The sequence below is a fragment of the Xiphophorus couchianus genome, chromosome 12 (assembly GCF_001444195.1).
Source record: "Xiphophorus couchianus chromosome 12, X_couchianus-1.0, whole genome shotgun sequence".
NCBI lineage: Eukaryota > Metazoa > Chordata > Actinopteri > Cyprinodontiformes > Poeciliidae > Xiphophorus > Xiphophorus couchianus.
Window position 1 is genome coordinate 31,406,565 of NC_040239.1, and position 23,767 is coordinate 31,430,331.

Below are 23,767 nucleotides of genomic sequence, written 5' to 3' on the forward strand. Positions count from 1 at the left end.
TGTCAGGCACGCCGCCTTACATAAAGTGAAGATCACTCTCACACAAGAATTCAGCCAGACAGATTTATTGTAAAGTCTAAAAAAATGCTCATGCTGGGTTGGTCATCTGGGATAGTTCTGCTGAAAAATTCTCCAACGGATCTAAAACCATCCTGAATGACTATACAGACCTTCCAGCTTCGACTTTAATGTGTTCTGATCTGAACCTTAAGGGAGTTCGGTGTGGCAACGTGATGCTAAAATCGAGACGAAGTGAAGTCATTTATCCACTGCATTAAGAAATGTTTACTCACTATTTGATGTCTCATCTAAACATAACAGAAAAATGTTGAGTTTCAGATAATGCCATCTAGCTTCCAACTGATAAGTCCAACATCAAAACATTTGTTTTTCTTTTTAATTTTATAAAAATTGTTTTTTTTATGTTTTGAGTCAGAAATAAAATTTTTGACCCAAAAATTTGTTATAATTTCATGATAAACCATCCGACTCTAACACAGTAGGAAATGGCATGATGCCGTGATCCTACTGCAGGTGCAACACTAGGATACTGTAAATGTCCTGAATCTCTTTTGTGGCTTATTAAGGCTGCAGTTTGTAACTTTTACAAAAAAATTTTTTTACATGTTATACAACATACAATTTGTTGAAACTGTCACCATGTTGTGACAGGATCTATTATGAGACAGATAATCTGTGAAAAAGCTCCATCTTCTCCCAATAACCAATCAGAGCCAGGAGGAGGCGCTGTCAATCACAATCTCGTGTGAGTTTTCCTGGAACAGTAAGTTGCTTCTACGCCATCAGCACATTTAACAGCGACAGCGAGTACATGAATTTGATTAACAGCGCTAAGAACCTCCTCCTTGGTTGTTCTTCAGATGACAATAGTAGCTCAGAGAGGAGGTGTAGGAGATCCATTTTTCACAGTTTATCTGTCTCATATTAACCTGTCACAACATAGTGATAGTTTTATGTAAGAAAAACATTATATTCCTTATAAAAGCTACTTGCAGCCTTACGTCTGAGCTCCAAAAGCGATGTACACAACATTTAGTCATTCACAAGCTGATGGTGGTGACCTAGTGGCTTGTAGCCACAGCTGCCCTGGGACATTCTGACAGAAACAAGGCTGCCACCAGGTCTTCTGGTCACCAGCAGGCGAGGCGGCTGAAGTGTCCTGAAGTGCCTGAGGACGCAAAGACTGAGACGAACAGAGCAGGGGTTTGAACCATCAACCCACCGGCTACATGTACTCCTACCTCCTGAGCCAGTTCAGCCCACAATAGAGGCATAACATAACATTTGATAGTCTAAATTTGATCTGACTGGAAATGATCCTTCTGGTGTTCATTACTGTGTGACTGAGAAGATTTGGCTGCAGAGTAACGGCTCATGGAACCCCAGCTGGCTGAGACGGCCATCCCACTCTGAGAGATTTATGGTCCCGGATCAACTGCAGGACAGATGTTCATGTGCCATGAGCTCACAGATCATTTTTATTAATGAGCTGTGCTCTTTCAACTGTCTTCCTTAAAAAAACACACAACATAAGAAGATATATTGGACATTCCAGTAATTGCATGTATCAAATTTAAGCCTAATGTGATAACTGCAAACAATTTCTAAATGACTTTTCTTAAGTCCAACTAATGATGGTTTAAAACCCTGTAAGCCGTCCATATTGTTGAGATTTTTACAATTTTTGTCCACAGGTTGTTCAATAAAGGTGTATCAATAAATACACTTTTACATCTTCATAATTAGAAAATATGATTGAATGCACTTATTGTGTGCATTTTAGTGACACAAATCACGCTTCTTTATGTGGCTGCTGTCCTAAAGAAGCGTACTATAAATGGGAATGTTTTTCCAAGATGAGTGTTTGTGTTTGTGGGGCTGCTGTATAATGAAGCCACAGGCATAGAGTTATCTAAAAAAAAGTAAGAAATAGCATCACTTTTATTATCATCACAATAGTACTACAAAGTTTAATGATAAAACTTTAAGTCCATGTCACCCAACTCTACAAGATTAGTTGTTTTGGAAACTGAAAGGAAACCTTTATTGGACAATTCGGCTCACACGGCATTGTGGGGAGCTTTTGTTAAACTGAGAAAAAAGCAGATTCCATTAGAGCCTCTACAATTATAGTGTTGTCTATTTCTGATAAATGAAGCTGAGAAACAGGAAGCGTGTCATAAAGTGTTGATGGCACGGCAATCTTCCCACCATCGTGGAAAGTAAATACAGACTGTTATAGTCGAGGACATGAAGACATATATTACGGCTAATGAGAGGCAATGAGGCTGTCGGATGTGGGAATGTCAGAGCAGTTAAGAACTGATCAGCTGCCAGATTTTCGACCTTTTCCAAGCTTTTAGGGTTTTTTGGGTAGAAAGGCTGCAGGCTTAGTAAAAACAGAGGCATGAGTCATAAAAGAGGTGGAAGAGGTGTGGGGGGTCTCATTAGTGCAGGAATGTGGGCCAACTGATGGGGAAGATGCAGAGGGTGAAGTGTGTGTTCACCCCTCTGTTAGTGCAGACGTTCTGGGTTGGGGGGCTGAGCAGATCCTGACCCACGTTGAGCAAAAAGCAGCAGGTTGACAAACACAACAACCACAAGAAAATAAGGTGGATCTGCATGACGCTGTGGCTTCATTCTGCTGGCTGCACTGCTCAGACGCTGCAGTTAATTTCCAGCAAGTTTGACTTTGCAGCCTTTAAATTGGTGTTCTTTCCCAGGAGACAGCAGCAGGTTATCAGAATGAATCAAAATGATCCTTCAGACCAGCTAGTTCCTCATTCTGTCAAGTCACATGTACCAGTAAGCGTATCTAATTATCCCAAATCTCATGCCAAGCTGACCTGCCAGCATGAGAACGGGCAACACACTTAAGATTGGCAATAATTAAGAATGCAGAGTATTTAACGCATGCTTTGAGCTTTGACCTCTAAAGTGCAGTCAAGTTTTAGGTCAGAAAGCACACAGCTCAACCTGCACAGTGAGAGGAGCAGAGCAAGCATGCTGCAGAGAGCCATATTAGATCAGCCGCAGAAACTTTTTACAGCTAACACGCCCTGACAAGCTACAAGGTGAAACCCAGAATTGTTCAAAACACACTGCATGACAGGAGTTTCTGTAAGATGCAGCCTGTTCACGTACCCTGTGATGACGTCTCTCGGAACTGCTGAGATCTGTCTGTCCGTCGATAGAGGAGTAGTTTGATTGCACAATAATGACAAAGAACAAAGCTAGTTCTAAATCAAATCCAGATGAGACAAATTTAAAGTGTCTTAGAGTGCATAGTAACCACTACTCAACTCTAGCACTTTAGTAAAAGTGTTAATGCTCATGGTCAAAAAAAAAAAAAAAGTCAAACTAAACAACTGGAATTAGCACCAGGCTGTTAAATAGCCAAAGACAAAGTTTATCAAGCTCTTATTGCTTTTGAAAGCAAACATCTACATTCCAGCGGAGTCTGTTTATGTCTCCAGATAGTCTGAAGCAGAAGGGCTCTAAAACATAATGACCTCGCTCTGACATGTAGCGGCCTAAAGATTTGTCAAGGTTCAACTTAAAGGGACAGTTCAGAGTTTTTGAGGTGAGCTCCTGTAACAGTGTCTTTGACTCTAGGAGACGGATGTCATAATGCAGTGATGAGTTTGTTAAAAAGTTAAAACAGCTAAAATGAAAAATGTTAATAAGATTAATTAGCTGATTGATACTCAACATGCATAACTTTGGTTATTAACAGACGATTTCCAAATAACACATCATTTTCGGTTTGACTTGTCTTCAGGAACTAAAATCCTGAAGACTTTAGTTTTAGGAACTAAAATCAGACAAAGCCAGACAACTGGCTTTGTCTGACCAGTTAACTTTCTACCACTCTCAGTGGATTTTACAATATGGCATCTTTCTATTACAGCTAACAGAATGATTACTATGAACACCACAGAATCTCAGTTCAATAAAACACCAACCTATCCTCTTGAGTCTCATTGAAGATTTTGGCAAAAACCTTTAAACCAAACTACAGGTCTGTTTTAAACATGAAAATCTTGTGCAATGCAGAGATACATATAAATCAGTCAGCATGACTCCTTCATAAAATCCACACACTGTAATAATCCTAGCATAAGCAAAAAAAGGGACAGTCCCTTAATTAATAGTGTGTGTTTGGTGACCTCAATTATGAGAGGAATGACTGATGCTGCCAATGCCTTTTCCCCAGATGATGTCTTCAAAAGGATGTTTATTAGATCTGGCACAAAGCTGTGCAGCTCTCTGCTGCTACGGATACACACGCTATAATCCACTCCTAAAGTGGAAATACAATATTTCATTTAAACCATCAAATAAACACATCAAGCAACCTAATGAGTAATTTAGTTTCCTCAAAAGTTGGTATGATTCTGTCTGTCCCACTGGTGGTACGTCTATAAAGTGCTTTGGGGAAAGCTCCACAGTTACCTCAACCCATGAACTTCAGTTTGTCAGGTGCTTTTTCTCGTCAATAAATTTTATCAGTGGAAGAGAGAAAGTTGATCATAAAAATTTGCAAAGTTTGCAGATATAACCTTTACCTTATGAACAGCTTGGTCGGAAAAACATACAAATAAAATAAATAAATAAATAAAAATAAACAAAAGAAAAACAAATGCAACAAATTGAAGACAGCTATGGATTTCCAAACTAACTACCTGAAATTTGAATTTTATTAAATAGATACCAGACAAGGTAGGGGATAATAGTGAAGCAAAAGAAAAATTATACATGTTTACACTGACATGTAGACATCTAGAGACTGAAATGTTGCCCATTTGGTTATTAACAAAAGCAATGGAGGCATGCTGTTTATTTAGACATGCCTTGGTGTTTGTATTATTATTCCTGCAAACTGTGTTTTCATATCATCAGCCTGGTCAATAAAATGAAACAAAAGTTGGTGTCAGTGGACAGACTCTGTTAAACCTGCTATGATTTTGGACCACTAATGAGTATTTAAGAAGACATGGTTTATACAATACAACTTTTAAATTAATTTTTCTATATTCAGACAAGCTAGAGGTTTTTGTGTTTAGACCGGTCTATTGTAGGAACTCAGCCCTGACCTATTTGTTTGCTCTGGAGGACATTTCTTTGGCCTCCACACCTACACAGTGGTAGTTTGGAGTTATATCTGGCTAGCACATGTAGATTTACATTTCAGACTGAGTAGACTTCCTTTCAACCTGTGTGACACCCTAAAATTAGGAAGATCCCTGCCTAAAGTAATGCAGACAAACTAGCTAATGGACCAGGTCGTCCACAGGGCTCATTACCTCTTTTCCATAGCTATGGTACATAAGTAATGAGAGGGTGGATTAGCAAAAATGTTCTTTGCATTATGTATCAGTCATTTTCAATCATTTAAACCTCCAACACATCTCATAATTTCAGAAAACCGAAATTATGAGACGTGGTGTTTTAGCAGTGTTTGCTAAAACAAACAGTGGTGGTGTAACACACTCATAAGGAAAACCACTTCGGACTCAGTGGAAATGTGCGGCCGTAACAGGTAATCAATCAATCACAGCTGTTCACCTTTAACCTCCGAGGGCTCTCTCATCATACTGTTGATGTCAGAATGGTTTACAGTGTTTAAGTTTCAAGACACAAACAACGTCAACCAAAACCCGAAAGAATGTGCATCACAGACAAATTGTAAGCATGAGGGAACTGAGACACTGTGTGTGTTCACACATGGCTGTTATTATATTTTATGGAGATATACAGTGGCAGCCATCTTAATAACAAATGGGATAGAGGTACATGTTTCCCTGCACTTTGGACTGGGTCAGTGCAGCTCTTGGTATTGGCCATGTAAACAGGAGAGGGCGCTGCTGCAAGAACTCAGCTAATAAAGTATAGATTATAGTGTAGAGTAAATGCTAATCTTTCTAAAATTTTCTTGAAGTTATACATTAGCTACATAATTTTAGCAGGTGGGTTCTGTTATCTTTACAAGTTTAGTTTCTGATGAGCTTTTTAACTTATTTCCTTCTAGAATTGTTTTAAATCCATCCATCCATCCACACTTAATCACCAGTGGGACTGTGGGACCGTGAGGGGTGCTAGTCAAAGTTTGAGAGGTGGGGTCACCCTGGACAGGTCACCAGTCCATCGCATGGCAACACAGAGACAGACAGGACAAACAGTCATGCACGCACACACACTCACACACATAAGCCGAATTTAGAGAGACCAATCAACCTGGCAGTCTTTTTTTTCTGGACTGTGGGAGGAAGCCAGAGTACCTAGAGAGAACACACACATGCACAGGGAGAACATGCAAACTTCACGCAGAGAATCGAACCCAGGATCTTCTTGCTGCAAGTGAAGTGCTACCAACTGCACCACAGTCCATAGATTTTAACTCAGGAGTGTCAAACTCATTTTCATTTTGGGTCGTATCAAGATCACCAATGTCCTCAAAGGGCCGTTAGTGGCAGATTGTATTGGTAAAACTACCCATTAAACTGTTGAAATATTAATAAATAGTGTTCTCTGCATTTGATGATTACAAAGTATAAAGTTAAATAACATTAAAGATATTTTCTCATAGATGTAATTTGACCAGATACAAATAAAAAGTGCTTTGATTTGATTGATAAAATAATATTTAACAAAACAACTGTTATCACCCGTCCCAACCCCACTGGGGACAAGAGTGTAAAGAAAATGAATGGATGGATTGATTGATGGACAACTGTTATCTTGAAGGTTATATTTATGTGGCCCTCTATAGCCTACACTGTAAACCCAAATTAGTAGTCGTTACTAAAGCTGCGCATGGTAAGCGATTGCCCTGGATGGTCTAGTTTTTACAAAATCAAAACCAAAACCAAAACCATCAATCTCTGTTTCCATAAAATCTTGTGTCCAAAATAATCCATTACTAAAGAACTCAAGGTTTCAAAACTTTAATTGACTCAACCATTGCTTATGTTTATCAGTAATTACAACTCATGTTTGTTAGAATTACTCAATGCAAATTATAGTCACAATCAAGTGGTTTTTTATACAATAGTAACATTTTAAACAGTTGAGTAAAGCTTTAAACATTAATACAAAACAATTAATAGGAGAGTGTTTCTATGAGCCCAAAAATGAGACTCAGCTTCTGGCAGGTCATCAGCTATTCCTCAACAACTTCCCTCTCAGTAACACTTTACAGGCTGGCCGGGTGAAGATCTGACGTTGGGGAGAGAAACACTCATGATTCACGAACAAGATTTCAAAGTCCATTTGGACAAAGGACTCAAGACAATATACAACTTTTGCAAGGGAATGCAAATGAAAAAATAATCCCTTGAACCCTTGAGGTTCTCCACCAAATCAAATAAGGTGGCTAGAAAACGAAACAGAACTGAACAAACTAACAAAGCTGACATCCACAGCTACAGCGCCAGGAGCCATTGTAATGCTACAGAACCAACAAGATCAGCAGGCGACCCATGCAGCCAACACAGTCAGAACAAACATGCATTGGGCCAGTCTTCTTCTTTTTCTTTGTGTTGGTAAACTACTTAAAGGTGCATTACTGCCACCTACTGACTCACCAGTCAGGTGTTCACCAACAGGCCCCTCCAAAACTGGTACAAACTTAGAAATGAGAATTGTCTCAGTTCAGAGCCATTAGTACTTTAAATACTCGTTTTGAGTAGTTTACATTTAACATTTTGTTTAGTTATAGTCCCACCTTTTGTAAAGTAATGAAAAGATTAGTAATAATAGTTTGACCTGAAAACCTAAAAACCCATGGTGGGCTAGATTTGGACCCCAGGCCTCGAGCTTAACACATATACACTGGCAAAAACTGACGTGTGTGTGATGTTTCCCACTAATACAGATGTGAAATGATGCTAGAACAGTCTTATGTGAACTTACTTGCTGAATGGTTGTTGGACAGCATATCCTTTGTGAATGGGTCAATGAGAGACTGTGTCTTGTCGTTGCTAGCTCTGTTTTGAAGCACTTCCCAGTTGGTATAATCAAAACACCTTCCTATATCTGATTGTTTTTTGGACATTGATATTTGAGTTTTCATACAGACATTCCTGTTGGTCGGTTTTATACTAGGAAACTTGTATTATGTCATGAAAAATATAATTTAGAAGATCTCAAATCTTTTATAAAAGCAAGACTGGAGTGTAGCTCTTTATTTTTTGTGCCTGATTGAAGCTGGTATAGTTGTAGTTATTTTTTGTGCCCTCTTGTCTGTCCGGATGAGGCCGGATGTTTAAAAGCCATATAATTAATCCAAGTGATGGAACTGCAGATGAAAGCTGTTAGAGCCTCTTGTTTCCTTGAGCAGAGGGTCTTTATTAGACTAAGTTAAAATCAAGCAAATTTACCTAATGATAATCACGTAGCTACTACATAACTATAACTATAGGTCCTGTAAAGTGGCTAAACAGTTCATGTTTTCTAAATAATGTGAATTGAAGGTTCTACACAGCTTCCTATTTTTCCATCCATAAAATCGGAGCTACAGTGGAATGATTTACATCATTCATGTGTCGGAGAAGACAATTGTAAAAAATTCAGACTCTATGTATATAAAGCTGATGGAGATACTTTATCCCAAAGACTGCCAATTAGAATTGAATTAAAAGGTGGTTCTACAGAGGACAGACCAAGAGGGCCTGAACACCAATGAATGTCCCACTTTTCAGAAATTTATTTGTGGAAGAAAATTAAAACTATACATTTCCTCCATTTTGTTTTAGTTTTATTTTTTTTACATAAAATTACAACAAAATACATTGAAGCTGTTTGACAATTTATAAAAAAAATAGTTTAAAGGTTATCAATACGTTTGTAAAGCATGTCTGACGTTTTTTCCAAGGTGTTTAGTTTTTTCTACCAAACACCTTGTGTCTAAAATGCACTTGCTCCTATATAATTACAACCTCTAAATGTTTGCTGAGAGATTTTAATGTTTGCTTTACTGAAACCAATTAGATTAGCTCCACAATAACTTTCCAAAATGGTTTATTTTGAATGTTGAAAACTCCTCCCAGGTTGAATTGGATGGTACAGGCATTTCAGGGAGACATAATCTTGGATTATTAGTGGTCTTAAGATTCTCTGCAAATTTTGGCACATACCTCATTAGGACTATGTTTATTATATTGTTTATATTAGCACTGAAGCCAGTGCTGAATTCCCTTTGCAAAGCACAAAGTCCACATCCACTTCCACAGGTCAGGTATACTGAGCATGCTTCCTGTCTCCACTTGTCTGATTTCAGGCTTTAGATCAGACACAAAGAAGTGAGTGCGTCGCCATGGAGGTTTCCATCCATCCCTGGCTTAGACATTAATGACCAGCGCTCACTCAGAGGCAGTCATGTTTATCCACAACAAAGTGGGAAAATCATTTTATGCTGCAGGGGAAAAGGACAAACAAGCTGATGACAAGCAGTTTAAACCTCAGGATTCAAACTGCTCAGCACTACAGCTGCAACTCCTGCTACTGCCTTTCTGAGGATCAAAGTTTTTGCTGAACTGCATTGAAGCTGATTTAACCTCCATGATTAGTTCTAAAGCAGACATCTGCTGACAGCCACTCCATTCAATATACACTCCATGTTTTCTCCCTTCTGGCTGTGTGTTTTTGGAGCTGAATCAGGTTGAGGGAGAGTGAGGGGTTACTGCAGTCCAGCAGCTGAACAAACACGGCCAGCCTGATATTGCACTAACCCCACTGAGTGCCATCTCTGCTGGCAATGGGCCTGCGCACAGTTTAGGTGCGATTATGTTTATCTGTGTGACACAAAATCTCTCACGGAGGGAGTTTCTCGAAACACAGGAAATGACACAAACAAAAAACATCTGCTGGGCTCAAGCAGAAAATGTACAGGAGATGCTCAGTCACTTTGACACTGAGGTGGAGGCGGTTGAAGAAGCCCGTGTTCAGTTTCTGATTGCAAACATGCAATCAGGCGTGCTGGCTGTAAAATAAAAGCGCCGTCTTACCTTGTTCTGTGAGGACGCGTCCTTACACAACACCAGCAGACAGGCCAACAAGTTGGTGAGTCTCCACATTTTCACAGGGCGACTAAACATGAAGTGCAGAAATCCAGAGCGGAAGTCGCAGCGATCAGTCCCAGGGCTGGAGCGGCGCGTCTATCTGAACTCCATCTCCGCTTCACGCAGGTGACGGGCTTCAGGAGCGCACAGCGCGGATCTCTGCATGCCACTGGGCCGCGCTCTGAGGTCTGCCTTCATCCGAGCGCACCATCCATCATCCGGTGTCCTCCACAGATGGGAGGGCTCTGACACACACACACACACACGCGCGCGCGCGCGCGCGCGCGCACATGCAGCCTACACACGCACTCACACCGTACGCTCAGAGTACGCGCAACAGGCAAAGTTAGGCAGTCAAGACAAAACGGTGTTAATGTGGTCTGAATTAGTTGGGGTTATGTAGGCAATACACACGATGCCGCGTTGTAGCCACAGCTAATTAATTTATTATTGATAAAGTTTTTAAAAATCCTAATTCCTTAAGACTCCAGCTAAAAAGATATTTGGCGCCATCGCCTGGCCAGTTCATAGAATAACAAGACCTGTTCAACCAGCAGAAACTTTTATTAAGTTTCTGCTACATGTTAGGAAGGACAACTGACAGATTAAAAAGCTTCACCAACAGATATGCTTTCATTTTGTCATGGTGTCTAGCTAATGAAAACTTCAACCTCTGTTTTTTTCCCCATAAAATGTAAATATTACATTACAATACTACAGTATTATAAATACAGACATGTTTTCTTATGGCCATATTACAGTCTAATCTTGGGGAAGCCTGCAGACTTAAGCAGACCATCACTGACACCGACCATGAAGAAGAAAATATTCACAGTATACCAATAGATATTCATTTCTATAGCAAGACATATTCCCTCTGCTGCACTATCCTGGGGTGTACTACAGGGTTCCATTCTTGGATATGCTATTTGGAGTCATTTAAAAAAAATAAAAATACAGAATCTCTTTTTGAGATGATTGCCAGGTCTATTTACTCTTGAAAAACAGGAGACACTAAATGTCTGGCAAAGTTTTCTGAATTTTCATGAAAATAAGTCAAAGGAAATTTGGTTTGGGCTAAATGGCTGTTCGTAGGACGCCAAATTTTAACCTTTTATCTTTGGCACCCAGTGGGAAAACCCCGATAACATATCTAGAAGTAAAAATGAACCCTCCCCTGAAAATGAACAGCCAAGTAAACTCAGGTGTGAAGTCTTGTTTTTAGCAGTTGAGGCAGCAAAGCTTAAATTTGTTGTTATCTCACAGGAGAATGGAGACAGTAATCCATGCTTTTATCACGTCTCGGCTTGTTAACTGTAATAGACTTCTTCCCAGTGTTTCCCAGGCTGCTGTTGCTCACTCACTTACATCTGGTTCTGACATGTTTTTGACAGGTACCAGATAGCGAGAGCACATTATGCCAATTCTAGCTGAACTTCATTGATGTCCAGTTGATATTAAGGTTCTATTTAAAATTCTCTTGTTTGTTTTTTAACAAACTGGCTCCATTTTTTCCTCACTGAATTATTGCAGCCCTGTGTTCCAACTCACACTCCAAGGTCAGCAGGTCAGATGCTTTTAAAAGTGCCTAAGGTTCACTGTAAATCCAAAAGTTATCCAGAGATGAGCTTTTGCAGTGGTGGCTCTGACACTGTGGAATGGTTTGCCTCTACAAATTAGGCAGGATCCATCATGATTTTAAATCTTTTTTTGTATTTCTGTGTTGGTTTTTAAGTTTGTTTATTTTAATTTCTGCTATTTGCAATATTTTACTTTGTTTGCTGTTGAGCACTTTGATCAAGCTCATTATTTTAAGGTTCTTTATAAATAAATTTGACTGACAGAATTTGAAAAAGAATTGCTCTAAGTCTAAGAATATGAGAGAGAATATGTTTCATGGAGCATGAAGGCTGCAAGTAAACTCTAACCACTCTCAAAAGATTTAAAAGTAAATGGAAGAAACCATCTGCTCCTGTTCAAATGCAATGCATTCAATAATGTAGAAAACGATGTTGGGAGAAAACTTCACAAAGCATAACAGCACAGACACTGGCTGTCGAGCAGGATGATAGAGGAATGATGGGTTGGAATTGTTTTGCAGCCACTTGTGAAGTCAAGCAGTTATTCAGTTGACCATGAACTCCTCTGGGTACCTGAAGTATTCTTGAGTCAAATGGGAGGCCATCTGTCTGACAGCTGCATCTTGGCCAAAATCATGTCACCAACAGTACAATGATCCCAAACAGCAAACCTGGCTGAAAAAGAAAAGAAACAAGTTGTCGCTCTGAGTCAGTCAACGCCAGATCTCAACCTAATTGAAATGTTGATGTGAGACCTTCAGAGAAGAATCTCTACAAACCTAAGATGACTTAATCAACATTGCCTCACAATACGATTCAGAGTCCTGAGTTTTGTCTGATGCTCTCCACGGGTTTTCTCTGGGGGATGATCTGTGTCTGGTGATGTACTTTTGATTTGGCCATATATTTGGCCAACGTTCATCACCCATTTTCAATTTATTTGTAATGATGTACTCAATAACTACAATTAATCATAAATCACAGAGAACTACAATTTACAGCAGGGGTCTCAAACTCCAGTCCTCGAGGGCCAATGTCCTGCAGTTCTTAGATGTGCCACAGGTACAAAAAACACTGGAATGAAATGGCTTAATTACCTCCTCCTTGTGTAGATCAGTTCTCCACAGCTTTGCTAATGACCTAATTATTCTATTCAGGTGTGGTGCAGCAGAGGCACATCTAAAAGCTGCAGGACACCGACCCTTGAGGATTGGAGTTTGAGACCCCTGACTTAAAGGATCCAGTTCTTCATGTTTAAGAGTTCATGAATAGCAGATCTTCAATGGCCCATCAGAGGGAGAATAGTTGAAGTAATCAGGTGCCTTCTAACTTGGTAGGAGAAAAATCTTTTTACATATTTGTGATGGTAGAAAAGAAAAGGCGTTTTCCTGCCCCACCCCTGGTCAACTTGGCATAGACACAGCAACGGTTGTCATGGAGGGCCCTCTTTGCTGAAGCGCCCTACAATGAAGACCACTGAAGATTGTTTCCCTGTGTGTGGTGGCAAAGATAAATATTGGTCCTTGTCCTGCCTAGTGGCTAGTGATGGAAAAAAATTTATCTTTGTGTCATATTTATTCTCCAGAGGAATAGAAAATCATGAATACTAATGGGAGTGCAGAAATTCTTCTCAGCTTAAAAAACAAATAATATTAGTTACATTAACTTTGAAAAGATGGTTAGATGTACTGACAACTGTCCCATTAGTACATATTTTCTAAAGGTGCGAAAAAGTTTGGTTTTGTCAGTATACATGTCAGTATAAATGTGATTTAAGTATAGTTAGACATAGTGAAGCATCCAGCGAAGGACGTTACACATGGTCTACTGAAAAAATCCTAAAACATTCTTTCTATAAAAACTTGAATTGATATCGAATTTGATACACAAAAGTTAAGACAAACGAAATGCGTTCTTTAGTTGTAGTCCATTATCTTCAAGTTAACAGCTGGGATTTCGGTGGCCAAGAAGGACACTAAACTTCACTTCCCATAATTCCCTCAGGGCGAAGGCAGCTGGCTGTCGCGTGCGCTGATGTTGCTTTCCAGTTTAGCAGAAGAAACTAAAATAGGCCCCAAAACCTGAACGTCTCCAAACAACTCGGCTAGTTTAAACTGGTTCGGCACAGAACAGGTTTCACATTTGTGTTGCAGTTCAAATGCAGAAGGTTGAGAAAAAAAAAAAGCTTAAATCCACCTGCGCTTACTTTGCTCAGTTTACGTCTTTTCTAGTGAACTGAAAAGGTAAGGTCAGCTCCAATTATGTACATTTTAATTAACATTTCGGTTTTCTGAGTTAAAACCCGGTATTTTGATGAAGAGTTTGATAATAGCAAACTGAAAGGAATTATTTGTTCGCACTGCACGCGTGATATTTATTCTCACAATAAACCAAGATTTTATTCGGCAAAAGCTACTTAAGTTCCCAGGTTACTGAACTCCGCCCTCCTTTCAGACCTCAAACGCACCATTCCTGGGTGTGTGTGTGTGTGTGTGTGTGTGTGTGTGTGTGGATCCAGTAATTCCCTGCTGACTGGAAACAGTTCGCTGAACGGCATGGGACCGCGGTCCGAGCGGTGACACGGCAAAGCTGAGGACGGCTTGTTTCACTTCATAACAACATCAACGGTACTGTCACCCCTCAACCCCGCCATCATCCCCCCTGCTGTGTGGCGGTGAGGGGCAACGCTGGGCTGACTCCGGATCAGCCCGTGCTGGAGGATGGAGATAGAGAAGAGGACGAATGGGTTCGACTACCCGGAGAGAAACAACGCCAAGTCGGTGAACGGTAGGCTAGCACCGCGCCTCCATCCAAAACACATGGCTGCATGTTTGATGAGCCTCTGAGAGTTAGTGCTGCTGCTGCTGCTGCTGCTGGAATCGCCTGCACACTGTTGCTGAGGGAGACGAATGAATTAAATAATAACCTGCATTCCTAGAAGTAGTTTAGCGGGTGGGATGTAGTTTAGGTTTATAAACTTGCTCTTTCTGACCAAAGGGTAAAATTATAAGCGAAATTTGGTTTGCTACTCAAGAGGGAACGGATGAATTAGGTTTATTATTCCAAAGTGTGTCTATGTGTGTTTACTTGCTTTTTGAGTTGTGTGTGCGCGCGTGTGTGTGTGTGTGAATGCTGGAGCTGCTGGAAACAGAGGTCGGAATGTTTTTATTTGGAGGTGGTCAGTCAGGCCCGAGGAGATCGTAAAAGGTGAACTTTTGAACTTGGAGAAGGCCCTGCAGCCATTAGCTTGTTAGTCTCCCAAATCCGAACAGAACGAGAACGGGTTGACATGGAGGAACGGGTTCTACCGGGGTTCTGCTGCCTGCAGCTCCTCACATGGCCCTGGTTTACAGTTTGCGAGGAAAAAAAAAACTGAATACAAAAAAAACCCTTCTCCGATCGCCTGGAAGATTAATTGTTTCTTCATAGGATATTGTTTGGTGATATCGGCCTATTCCAGACACAAACTGAGCCTCACAGCACTTTGCAGCAGGCGCCAGTCCCATTTCGAACCCCCGTGCGGGAACAAAATTTATCGTCACATCTAAGATTAAAAGTAATGGTGTCCTGGCGCCACTGAAGGTTCGTTGTGGATTTTGTAAAAAATAACAACTTTTAAATTCAATAAATCATTGGAGGAAGCATTCAATGTCCCTCCAATGATTTTGGGAAGCTGGTCATATACTTAGGATTAATGATTATAATGCAGGTAAAACTAATTGACACGTTTTAATAGTTGTTGGAATATTGCATTTTCTCTGGTTATTTTCTCTTGCACAATTAGTTTCTCTTTACATAACAATCTTGTTCCTGGGCATTCTGAGTTTTATTAAACCATTTCCAGGTCTGGAAAAGTCTGGAACTATGTCTGTGTTTCCAAGCTGAATTTACCCATAATTAAAAAAAAACAAAAAAAAAACACTTTCTGTTTAAAAAGAGCTTTTTACAATAATTTGTAATTCATGTAAAAATTAACATCAGAACTGAACATTCAGAGCTGGTTGAACATTTTGTTTTCATTTAAATAACACAGGTTACAAGTAAATGTCCACTCATTTCACTGCTTTTTCAGACTCATGTATCAGTGTTTGAAATTGGTCCTGTGACCAAAGCAAAGAACATTTCAAAAATTGAAGACTGAAGTGTGCTTCATCAAACAGTTTCCACAGATGTTTTTTTTCTCTTATGTATACATAAGAATGAATGTGTAGATATGTCACAAATTTAGCTTTAAGTAATCAGTGTTACATGTACGATGACCAGCCCAGATTTAAAAAGCCAAAGCAATATAGATTTTGATCTATAGAGCTGGTGTTAGTTGAGCCACAAAACTAGTGAAATGGCCCTTTTCTGTGCAACAACAGCAGGAGCTGAATTCAGCATTCTGTTTTCTTACCATGGACCATGTAGATAAAAGAAAATGTTGTGCACAGTTATCACAAATGATAATAAAACATGTGGGGAAAAATATTCCATCAAATTTGAGTCTGAAAAAGTTTGGAATTTTTGAAATGGAAAATTTGTGAGAAACCTGATTAATTAAATATGTTTTAATTTTTGACCAGTAGAAGAGAAGAAAAGCATCTTTCTTCTTCTTCAGTTTTCTTAGTAACTAAGCTGTAAACAAAACCGTTTCAAATGAAGGAAATCTATTTGCACACTTGTTGAAAACAAATAACCAAGCAAAAATATATATTTTTTTATTGTTCCTTCATTATAAACCTATTTATTTATATCAAATGTGCTTCTTATCCATTTCTTGTCAATGTTTATATTTCTCAGCATTATAATACATAATGTTGTGTATTATAATTGACAGAAAGAGAGATATTTATTTGACATAAGCTAATGTGGTTCGATTTAGTGAAAACAGAATTTGTTGATGTCTAGATTATTACTGACTCAACCCTGTCACTCCTTCACACAGTGAGGGTGTCTAAGTGATCATTTATGCTCAGTATGAATGTTAACAATAAAACAGGAGAACTTTAGGGAAATATTCTAAAAGTACTTATTTTTTATATAGTTGCTGTACATCTGTAGACAATTGTTGATTTTTTTCTTTCCTAAATACATACAAGGTGACTAAAAATCCTAAAACTTGGTGGAAGGAGAAAATTCTCTCCCTACAGATCACAGGAAAGCTTCTGCTTTTCTTTCTCTCTTATCGAACTGTATAAAACTTTTGTAGTTTTCCAACTCTAAAGGTAGCGAGGCACTGAAGATGTCACCTTGGAAACCATTCCCATTTTTATCCCTGCCACCCCAGGACACAGATGCCTCCAGATGTTGAGGTCCAGCTGGAAAAGCCATTCCTATCTGCTGAATAGCAATGTCCACTCCTCAGGCCTATTTACCATCATCCACTATTGTTCAGAAGAAACAAAAGCAGCTTAGAGCTTGGGGCAACTCTGGCTCCACTCAGAGCCTCTGCATAACCACATTTAGGAAACAGACCTAATTTCTATTGATCCCTTCAAACACAACACACGAGCTGCCCTGAAGTGTGCAGGTTTGGTGTGACTGAAGGCAGTGGAGGAGTAAAGCAGGACGACAGGTTTGGTGTTTATGTGGAGCTGATCCTGGGGGTTTGGGCGGCCCGGCATGAGCAGGGAGCGTAGGCTGAAAGAAAGTGCTTTGTCAGCCTCTGCTATGGCTCCATGGAGCCGGTGAGGGGCTGTCCTGTCCCTCGGGAAGGGTAAGCAAGTGGAACAGGGACAGGATGTGACCCCCACTCTTTCCTTCTCCCCGCCCCCCCACTGTGATGATTGAATGATGACCAGTACAGTAGAATGGGAGTGAGTTTCTTTTGCAGCTGATGGTGGTGGTGGGAGAGTAGGGGGTAGTAAAAGGTGAGGGGGCAGATATAATCCATCATGTTGCATTTCTTGTCTCTGGGTTTTTGTCACCAAAAGGCTTGTAGAATTGCTGCTTGACATCTCAGGGGAATCAGAGGAGTGATTAGTTTGACACGAATCCAACAAGAGCAGTGTGCTGTGGAGCAAGTTCTGGAGAAGAGTCTGAACCAAACCTAAAACTCTGCAGGAAAAAAATAACCGGCACAATGGCAGTGGTTAAGATATTTCTTTAACCAGACTCAGAACCAGGCTATTTATGAGATGCTTGAAACATACACAAACAAAACATCCTTTGGACAGTCTTGTTTCTCATTTAAGGTTCCCAAACTCTGGAACCTTCTTAATACAGACCAAAAAACTAAAGACAGACATTAACATCTTTATTGGAGCCCAAAAGCTCAAATCTGTTTACATGGGAAAATGGAATGGATGTTCTTTTAACAGTGGCCTGACATTCTGCTTTACAAATGATAGTTTTCTCTTAGATTCTTTCTCTTTTCTTATCCTTCTAAAGCCTCCTATGGGCAGGTGTTGGCAAGACTGCTATAACTCTAAAAGCAATGCAGTGCATTTTAAAATGGTCTATTGAAAAATAATTATCCCAAGTATTGGGTTACTTAAATGAAAAAGTACACAGAGTAATACTTCAATATCACTAGCCTATCTAGGTGGACAAATAATTTAGAGTATATTCTGGGAAGGTCTTAATGATGAACCAGAAATTGATACGACCCAACCTTAGAATTATTTACATAATTCTCACAAATTGCTCTATAGCTCATGGTCCCACTGTTCCTATTTATAAAATTATTAGTGGGGGGAATCAATAAAAACATTTGATTGCTTCAATTGCAGTATCTGTATTTAGTCACATTTTATTTGAAAACTATATATTGACAAAATACTCAATATTTTCAACTCAAAAACCATTTTTGCGCCTAAATTGAATAAATAGAGACATGAACTCAACAACAAATATATTTATAGTTTTTAATCTTTGCTTCAGCTTCTTCAACCATCAGATTAATGCAAATTGCTATTAGCTGTTCGGCTTTCCAGTGTTGCAGGAAGCCCTGATCATTCATGAAACTTATTTGAAAAAAACTTTTTTATTTTTAGAAATGTGGACTGTGGATCTGCTCTTGTCCACAGTGTACTCTTGTTGCACCAGCTTTAGCACTGAGATGCTATTTTAGCCTCAGATAGATTCACTGATAGACAAACTAATTTTAGCACAACTGGCACAAAATAAGTCTTTTCCAACACGCCATCAGATCGGTTTAGAAGCAGACATCAACCCCCGGTGGGGCAACAGAAGCAGCTTTGTTTTCCATGGCAGTTATTTGCTGATGTCGCAAACATAAAACGATTCTGCCTGAATGTTTGTATGTAAAAAAAAAAAAAAAGAGAAGAACCAAATAATAAAAAACTGTTGTTTGCAAAAAACAATTGTATTAACATTTTTAGTGCCTTAAAATGTATGTGATTAATCTAAATTGACTTGTTAATGTTCCAGGCACAAAATTATACTTTGAATTCAAAGAAAAGTAGACAGAGATGGAAGTTGTTTTTCAGAATTATATATTATTTACAAATTCCGATTGTTTTCTATAAATGTTTATACAGAAATGCTGCTGTCAATCCTGATATTGTTTTTAAGGAAGACCAGACATGTTTTACATTGCACAGTTTAGAGATTTCAAAAACAATGGTGTGTGCAGTAATCAGCAGTAGAATGGTGGTGACAGTGTTCCTACTAGAACAAAATTCGGTTTCTAAGGCGATAGCAGACCTGACCAGGTCATTCATGTATAGAGGAATGTAAAGTTTGCAGTGGGAAAAACTTCTGAAACTTGTAGCGTACAAAAATGTTGTATGCTACATATTTTTTGTAGCGTACAAAATGGTGGATGGACATATCATTATACATGTTGCCTTTATAAATCCGTGTTGTTTAGAACAGGAGCGTAACATTCAGTATCTAACATAATTCTGCAAGGAGTTTGGAACTGTAGTTTTTAGCACAAGTATTCATTCCCTATGTGGTAAATTAAAGGCAAATTATACCACCAGGTGCTTTTATGTCTCTCCCTATAGTGCTGGTTGTTTAAGTCTCCAAAATGTTGCATTTAGGGCTGCACCGATTGCAGTTTCCTGGCTGTTTGCAGATTACCAATCTTTAAAACACTTGACCTGCCGATATTTATTTATTTATTTATTTATTTATTGTCTGAAATGTTGCTAAATATAGCAAGAGAGTTGGTGACGGTGAGGTGACTATTGTTAACTGTGAACATGTGGGTCTGTCAGTTAAACTTCTCACACAGCAGAGAAAAAGAGGACAGTGGCTGATTTTCAGGTCTCTGCTCAGGTAGATGAGATCGGTGGAAAAGATCATTTTTACATGCGTCAGCCGATCACTGATCTCAAAATTAAGAAAATTGCGGTTAATTTATTGGCTGGTTGACTTGTCGGTGCACCCTAGTGACACTCTTACAAAAGTACTCTTGGTTCCCTCTAATTTGCCATATACATCCTAACTTTATGAACTTGGCTCGGGATGCCATTATGTTATCCATGCCATGATTTAGCTTTCTAGATTTAACGGCACCGCTCTTGCAAATTTGGCTGTCTGTTTTCTTGCTTTTTTCTTTCACATTTTTTATACATATTTTCACACTTTATCATAAATATGGATGCAAGTAAAAAAAAATTGGTAAAATGTTGATGTATGCCCTTTGCTATGTAAACTTTGAACTTTAAACAAAGCATTTATGTGCAGTGTTGTGGCAGGAAGTCTCCTTTGCCCCAGAGCCTTAAAGGCTGAAAGTCCTTGATGCTTTGGCTCTTGTTTCTTGGCAACATGTGTGAGGTCAGGCTGATGGAGGTCAAATGGTGATGCATAGCCACAGCAGCACTGGAACGTAGCTCAGTACTGAGGTCCATGCAGATTACGAATACCCTAAGTTTGAAATCTTAGTTAATCCTCATTCATTAATGATGTGTATATATATACAAGATCAAAGACAGACTGATTGTTACAATTATTATATACAGTATATATATATATATATATATATATATATATATATAATTGTGCAGTGGAACTGAGCTGAAAAAAATTATATAAAATAATTATATGTATGCATGTGTGTAGGTGTGTACGTATGTACATACACACAGCTCTGGAAAAGATTAAGAGACCACTGCACTGAACCCCATTGAAAACCTCATGATTATTCCACCAAATATTAATTTCTAAACTCTTCTTGGGTTAAGACATTAAGATTGTTGTTTCTAAATGAGTATGAACTTGTTTTCTTTGTTTTGTTTGAGGTCTGTTACTGCATATTTTTGTGATTTTGACCATTTCTCATTTTCTGCAAAACAAAAAATACATTTTTGCTTGGAATTTCAGAGACATGTTTCCAGTAGTTCATAGAATAAAAGAAAAATGTTCATTTTACTCAAACGTACACCTATAAAAAGTAAAATCAGAGAACTGATAATTTTGCAGTGGAACTGAAAAAAATTATATAAAATAATTTCTTCATTTATAATGTAAGTCTAAATGTATTGTGTGTGTGTGGGTGTGTGAGGAGAGGTATACCATGTGACACGCGGATCGGGGGGAGCGGCAGGTAAGTGCTATTTGAACAAGGAGCAGGGACAGTGGCATGATGCTCCTGAAGCATTATTGCCGCTGCGCTCGGCTGACCTCAACATAACCCAGCAAAGTATTTACAGCCTCCACTTGATCCATGAGCTGCAGGACTGGGGCAGCCTGCTTGCTTTGCCTGCTTGCTCCTGGCAGAGGTAGAAGGACTCCAACAGATGCTAATGGAAGCCCATGCTTGCTGTGTGATGGTGTATGGAAGGAACTGGAGTATCATGATGCAATGATGCTTGATCTGGAAGTTGGGCTTTTGTCAGGCTTCTGTGATATTCATCACGTCGCCAACCCAGAGGCAGTAAATGTCTTCAGTTTGAGTGTGGTTGGAGGATGATTTTATAGGCAGCTGTAAAGCACTGAACTTGGTATGTAGTGTAGTGAGGGCCTTCCTGTGAGGCTGCAGCTGTGATTGGTACAGTTATTGGTGGGGGTTATAAAAGATCAGCTCCTGTAAAGAATGAAACCAGCTTGGTTCCAACTAAAACTCTCAATTGAATGAGGAAAAGCCAGCATTGATCTGTGTTTTCTACACAGCTAAAAATTCTTCAATACCCAGAAGGCTGTAAGCTGCTGTCAGTAGCTGGTTGTAGCAGAACCTGCAGATAAGGCTCATCATCATGCATTTCAGTTGTTTTACAACAGAAAAGATACATGGAACCATGCAGGTAGAGGTTTTTAAATAGACCTGTTGAACAGAAACTCTTCTTCTTATCTAAACACAAGCATACATAGACTTCTCCAGGTTGTGAAAGGACAGTATTTGCATATTTTTGTTTAACAATTATTATCAACACAAGCAATATTTAAACAAACAATATATTACTTCTGCGCAATATTTAGGAGTGCACCATTTGCAGTTTTCTGGCCAATCAGGGATCTTTATAAAACCTGACTTGTTGATTCTGATTTTGGCTGACATACCTTTTTTTATTTTTGTTGGAAAAATCAGTAAATGTAGCAACAAAGTTACTAAGTTATAGAGGATGTCTACAACATCCTCCATGTCTGAGTCAGAGTTTTTAAGCTTATTAAAATCTTGGGATATTAAATTTTTTCTCAAATATCAGGTTAATATCAGGATGGTATGACTGTATCTAGATTGTCCAGGCACAGAGTTTATTGGCTGCCGGTCACATCCAGCTGATGGGGACGGTCTTTTGTCTGGTTGGAGCTAATTTTAATCAGATGGTTGCTGTAGGCCCGAGTTTGCTCAGTGCTATATGCTGGCTGGCTCTGTGAGGTAATAAAACTCTGACCCCTGGTATGATGAAAGAGAAGTTGCTCCTTTGAGCATGTCAAGTGGCGGTGATAGAGTCCCTACTCCACCTCCACCCCCCCTCCCTGACCACAGCGTGACCCAGAGCCCAGTCACGCATCAGGATCAACTGTTAATGTTGATTGGATGCATGGAACCAGCACAATAAAAGTCATCGTTTGTTTGACGTCTTAAAGAGGGTAACCAATTTAGGTTTATTTACCTTCATGTACTTTTTTGCTGCAACAATTTGAAATAATAATCTAAAAGTGGGAGGCTATCCAGTTGTTGATATGAATAGGACCTCCTTTTTTAAAAGGAGTCTCTCTACTGTCCCCAATAAAAAAAAAACATCCACCACAAAACTCTGTTGACAAATCTACTTCGCTGTATTGTAACCATCAGTTTGTCTTTGATTTTGTATAGTCAATGTATCAATTAGACAATCAGTCTCTCTATTTAGAGCAGGCTCTATACATGACAGTAATGGAGTGTGCTTTACATAAGATCAAGAGATGAAGCAATGATGAGCTAGATGAGGCTTAGCATGAAAACGATGTGCTGAAATGTGTAGTAAGGTGAAACTAGAAATGAATAATTATTGAAGTTTTTTGGTGGCATTAGTGTTCTATATTTGCAGTATTGAACAGTATAACCAAAAAGATAGACTATTTACTTTTAAAACATTAATAATGTCCTCATGTCTGTAGGAAGATGAGGGTCATATTAAGAAAATGATTCCTCACTGCTGGTTTTTGTTCTTCCTTTGGGTTTGATCAAACTAGGTATTTTGGAAGACCTGAAGGGTCTGAATTGCTCATATCATTAAAGTGGGAAGATCTGATTAAAAAAAAAAGTGAGACTGAGATCATTAATGTCCAAAACTGTGAACATCCAACTGTGAGATGCTCTATTGAGAAACTATAGGATCAATATTTGCACTACTCCTAGCTGTTTTCTTTTGCAATTTTCCTTGATGTGTGTGTACACAGAGAGCGTGTGCTACAGAGTCGCTGTAGAGAGGCTACGTTCGTCTCCGGAAATCCTGAAAACAGAGCTGTTAGTGGAATTGTTACTAGCAAGAGCTTTAGCTTGACCCGACGATTTCATGTAACAGATTGGTTTTGTGAATACAGTAAGTTTTTCTTTTGAATATCTTTACTTGTTTAAAAAAATTTGCCATTTCCCTTGAATGAGTTGAAGAAAGTTCTCCTCTAACCATAACTTTGTATTTTAAATACAATTTAAAAAAATGCATTGATTAACTTTAGGTCGTCAGATGGAAAACTTACATTTTCTAATGTTCCTTAGAGGCTGTT

General features: G+C 39.0%; 1 protein-coding gene and 1 long non-coding RNA gene across 2 annotated transcripts in view; one reads left to right on the forward strand and one right to left on the reverse strand.

Annotated features, from left to right (window-relative positions):
- Positions 1-10,312, reverse strand: part of olfml2a (olfactomedin-like 2A) — a 30,133-nt gene extending 19,821 nt beyond the window's left edge. Inside the window, exon 1 of the mRNA XM_028033548.1 lies at positions 10,029-10,312. Within this exon, the coding sequence (XP_027889349.1) occupies positions 10,029-10,118 (90 nt within the window). The 5' untranslated portion in view covers positions 10,119-10,312. The remainder of the gene's footprint in view (positions 1-10,028) is intronic.
- A 3,296-nt stretch (positions 10,313-13,608) lies between these two features.
- The window catches only part of LOC114155025 (uncharacterized), a 62,731-nt gene continuing 52,572 nt past the window's right edge, over positions 13,609-23,767 (forward strand). Inside the window, exons 1-2 of the long non-coding RNA XR_003597662.1 lie at positions 13,609-13,905; positions 14,181-14,449. This is a non-coding gene — a long non-coding RNA (uncharacterized LOC114155025). The remainder of the gene's footprint in view (positions 13,906-14,180; positions 14,450-23,767) is intronic.